Source organism: Mus caroli, chromosome 4, assembly GCF_900094665.2.
Source record: "Mus caroli chromosome 4, CAROLI_EIJ_v1.1, whole genome shotgun sequence".
In the NCBI taxonomy this organism is placed as follows: Eukaryota; Metazoa; Chordata; class Mammalia; order Rodentia; family Muridae; genus Mus; species Mus caroli.
Window position 1 is genome coordinate 130,715,256 of NC_034573.1, and position 4,461 is coordinate 130,719,716.

Below are 4,461 nucleotides of genomic sequence, written 5' to 3' on the forward strand. Positions count from 1 at the left end.
CACAGAGAAACTCTGAATTGATAAATAAATAGATATATTTTTTAAAGGATTGTCAGGCTGGAAAGCTGGCTCAGAGGTTAAGAGCACTGACTGCTCTTCCAAAGGTCCTGAGTTCAAATCCTAGCAACCACATGGTGGCTCACAACCATCTGTAATGAGATCTGATGCCCTCTTCTTGTGGCTCTGAAGATAGCTACAGTGTACTTATATATAATAATAAATAAATCTTTGGGCCTGAGTGAGTGGGGCCGGGGCGAGCAGAGGTTCTGAGTTCAATTCCCAGCAACCACATGAAGGCTCACAACCATCCGTACAGCTGCAGTGTACTCATATACACAAAATAAATAAATTTTTAAAAAGAATTGTCTCTAGGATAGCTGGGTCGTAGCTGAGTGGTCGTAGGTGGGTCATTCCTGTTCTTCCCTGGCATGCACAGGGCAGGTTCATTCCCAACAAGAGGCAACCAACCAGCAGGAAACAGTTCAGAACAGGACTAAAAGGAGAATTCTAGAATGGTCTATAGCCACAAGTGGCAATGGGGCACTTGAAATGTGGCTAGAGTAACAAATGATTTTTTACTTCCTTGAAAACTGAATTTTCCCAGCTGGCTGGTGGGAGCCCTCTGGCTGGAAGGCCTGGCTAGGGAGTCCCAGCGCCTCCTGCTGGCCCCTCGATCCCCCACCCCCACCCCCGCACCTGCTCAGGAGCTCGTTGGCACTGCGTAGGCGCTGGGCCTCGCGCTGCGCATCCTCTTGGGCCTGGGCTGAGGCTGCTGTCTGGTCCCGCAGGCGCTGTAGCTGCTCCTCCAGGCCACGCCGCTCGCCCTCACTGTCACTGAGCTGCTTGCGTATGGAACCCAGCAGTTCTTGGCTGGCTTCATAGCGTCCACGCATGTCCTGGGGTATGGGGGTGGTGGGGTCTAGAGAAGCCCACTCACTCTCTTCTAACAGATCCATAACACTGGGCGAGCCCGGGGCAGCCGACATCACCCCCCCACACACACTCACACACACACACTGTGCCCCTACCTCCCTGCGTCCCCCCCGGGTCTGGCAAACGGCCCAAGAACACCCGCCCCTAGACACTGACTCCACCCACAAAGGCCCGGGACACGCCCCCTCGTGCCCTCCTGAGTCACCGCCTCTGGGTTCAAGCTTTCTTTAGCCTTGATTCAGATTCCTACTCCCAGATTTGTCTGATGGTCCTAGCCCCAAGTTTTATACCCTTTTCTTGGGCTCTAGCCCCCGTTCTGTGGCATTCTCAGCCATCCAGGCACTCCGGACTCTAGTTCTTTCTAGAACTCTCTATCAACAGCTATGTCTCAGGGCCCGGGGCACGGGGTCCGGGCCCTCCGCCCCCGCCTCCTGGGTCTCTGACTACCTGAACCTGTAGCTGGCGCTTGTGCAGGGCTGAGTGGATCAGCGTGAGTGTGGAGGAGTCGGAGCAGGCTGGGGACAGGCCTCGACGGGGAGAACGACCTCGACCCGGAGAATGCCGCGGTGGAGTCGGGGTCCGCTGGCCAGAGATCCCGCGCAGGCTGCTGTCAGAGGTATCCGCAGTGCGCTCTGAGCTGCTGAGCTGCACACCACTCTCAGTGTCAGATAGGGCAGCCTTGGGGGAAGGAGGAAAAAGGTGTAGGGGTTAGCTGGTCACAGGCAAGGAGGAGGCAACCTGACCCTTGCCACAAGCCCCTTTCCCCAAGAAGCCTTCCTGAGTCCATACCCACCAGTGTGCAGCCTGCCAAGCAAAACCCTCACTGCCCTTCAGTGCCATCACGGTTCTCACAGGGGCTAAGGGCAGCAAGGCTGGGTGAGGGCCAGCAAAGGTGAACAGGCCCCACCCACTTCCCCGTTCATCCCAAAGTTCCAAGGCAAGTAGATGGAGGTGGGAGGGGCTCAGATAAGCCTGGCCAGCCCTGTGTGGGCTGTAACCATACCTGTGCCAGATCCCTCAGGGTCTGCTGCAGCCCTTCTCCATCCTCAGTGTCCAGGGTTGTCTGTTCCTGAAGCCGCAGCGACTCCTAGTGACAAGAAAGATTGCTCATAGCCGGGCGTGGTGGCACACACGCCTTTAATCCCAACACTTGGGAGGCAGAGGCAGGTGGATCTCTGAGTTTGAGGCCAGCCTGGTCTACAAAGTGAGTTCCAGGACAGCCAGGGCTACACAGAGAAACCCTGTCTCGAAAAAAAAAAAAAAAAAAAAAAAAAAAAAAAAAAAAAAAAAAAAAAAAAAAAAAAAAAAAAAAAAAAGAAGAAGAAGAAAGATTGCTCACAGTCATGCCAAAGTATGAAGTTGCTCCTTCCTGGTGCCCTCAGGTAGCAGTTAGGGACATACCACACAGGCCTGCTGCCCTCACTAACAGATGAGGCCCAGAGATGCACAGTACCCTGTCCCAGTCACCTGGCCTAGTGAGGAAGAGCCCAAACTACCCTACAAAAAATGTGTGGCGCCCAGGCGGTGCCCTGGGGATATGCGTCTCCAGGGAAGTATTGGGCGCCCAAGAGGGAACCCAAGCCCTGACTCCCCACATACTGGAATGGAGACCCCTTAGGTTTTGGCTTCCTCAACTGTGTAATGGTTTGCTGCAGAGAGGGTGGAAGGGGACAGAGGAGGTGAATGTCACTGTGCTAAGCCTGACATGCACTATGAGGGCAGCACCCAGTCTGGATGGGACATTTAACATGGCCCAAGCGGCCTGGCCCTCAGCTAGCACCCATGGATTTGGCTGGCTCCACATCTTACCAGGGCCTCCAGCTTGTCAGAGAGGGTCCTGTTGACCTGGTCCTTCTCTGAGTTCTGATTCTGAAGGTGCTCCACGGACAGGGCCAGCTCTGTCACTCTGCAGGAGAGAGCAAAAGAGGTGAGTGGGGGACCTGCTGCTGCCCCTCAAGCTCACCCGAGTATGTCTGTGTTTCCTGAAACTCCTCAAGGACCCTAGGATCTACCTCCCTGCAGATGGGACCTAGAGTAAGTCACTTCTTGCCTGGGGACCTCGGATTTCTTAGCTGAAACATGGGGATGGGGTTGCAGCTGCCTCTCACAGGAGAGCAGTGGGGGCTCAACCAGGAGGCAGGAGTTAGGGGTTACACACGTCATCAGAGGTCAAACACGGAGCCTGGGAAGCTCACCCAGGTTCCCCAGGGAAGAGCCCAGCCCTGGTGAACACCGTCCCGAGGCTCCAGGTGACCCCTCTGCAGGGGACTCAGCTGTGGACAGGCTGCTCCCACCCACCTGGCACTGAGATCAGCCTTGTCCAGGTCACTCTGCACCTGCAGCTGGGCCAGGTCCTTCTCCCGGAGCAGCTTGGCCTGCAGCTGCTCCTCTAGTTGGGCCTGCAGCAGCTTTTGCTTTTCTAGAGCTGCCTCAGCCTTGCTCTCAGCCCGATGCAGGCTGGCACTCAGTCCGAGGCCCAGCTCCTGGACAGCCCGGGATGTGCGGACGAGCTCCCCGCCCAGCTGCAACAGGTCCCTGAGGAAGAGCAAAACAAGGGGCTGTGTGGGGGGTGGCCCCCCATGTACAAATTAAAACTGCCCTGACCTGTGACACTGTCACTATCAGAGCAGGGAAACAAAGTCCAGTGTGAGTGAGGTTACGGGGAAGTCGGCCTGGCCCTACACCACTGATGGGAGGGTAAGTGGCTAGGGCCCCAGTGGAAGGCACCTAGGAAAAGCCCTTTGCATCTATGACACAGCTTCAATAGGCCTAGCACGGAAGTAATGGCAGATGGTTCATGTGGCATAGCAGGAGTGGCAATCCTGACGATGCCAAACATCCATCAAAAGAGAGCTCACTATCACACAAGGGATGGAGATCCAGTCAGCGGGTCCTATACCCGAGGAAGACCAACAGGGAAGCTACTCCTGACGGGTATGCCTCCCAGGAAAGTGAGCAGATGAAGAAGGCTCTTCAAGCACAGCTAAGCTGAGCTGGGTGGAGGCACAAGTTTGCCATTCAAGTTCTCAGGAGGCAGAACAGGAGGCTAGCATTACAGGCTAGCCTGGACTACAGAGTGAGACCCCTGTCTCCAAAAAACGGTTGTGGGGGCAATGAGATGCCCTATGTGTAAAGGTGCCTGCTGCCAGGTGGCATGACCTGGGTGGGCTTGGAGACCTACATGGTGGAAGGAAGGAGAGAGCTGACTCACAGAAGTCGTTCTTGGCTATTACACGCACACACACACACACACACACACACTAAACGCAAATTGGAGAAGCAATGATAAAATTATACAGCGTATATACACCAAAAGACAAAAGGGGTGCGTGACAGACAGACAGACAGACAGACAAGGAGTGGAGTGGGAGATAGCTGCTTTATTTGCTTTATAAGCTAACCCAGGAAGGCCACGTAAGAAACTGGGGGTCGGGCTGGAGAGATGGCTCAGTGGGTAAGAGCACCCGACTGCTCTTCTGAAGGTTCAGAGTTCAAATCCCAGCAACCACATGGTGGCTCACAACCATC

The 4,461-nt window shown here is 55.1% G+C and overlaps 1 protein-coding gene across 9 annotated transcripts in view; it reads right to left on the reverse strand.

The window, feature by feature from the left end:
* Crocc (ciliary rootlet coiled-coil, rootletin) overlaps window positions 1-4,461 on the reverse strand; it is a 44,985-nt gene that overhangs the window by 24,249 nt on the left and 16,275 nt on the right. For 8 of the 9 annotated variants that reach the window (XM_021159582.1, XM_029476503.1, XM_029476501.1 and 5 more), the window contains 5 exons: window positions 3,232-3,468; window positions 2,743-2,839; window positions 1,937-2,020; window positions 1,381-1,611; window positions 697-896 (listed from right to left, as the gene is read on the reverse strand). In XM_021159582.1, the coding sequence (XP_021015241.1) occupies window positions 697-896; window positions 1,381-1,611; window positions 1,937-2,020; window positions 2,743-2,839; window positions 3,232-3,468 (849 nt within the window). The remainder of the gene's footprint in view (window positions 1-696; window positions 897-1,380; window positions 1,612-1,936; window positions 2,021-2,742; window positions 2,840-3,231; window positions 3,469-4,461) is intronic. The other variant, XM_029476499.1, reaches the window with a different exon arrangement.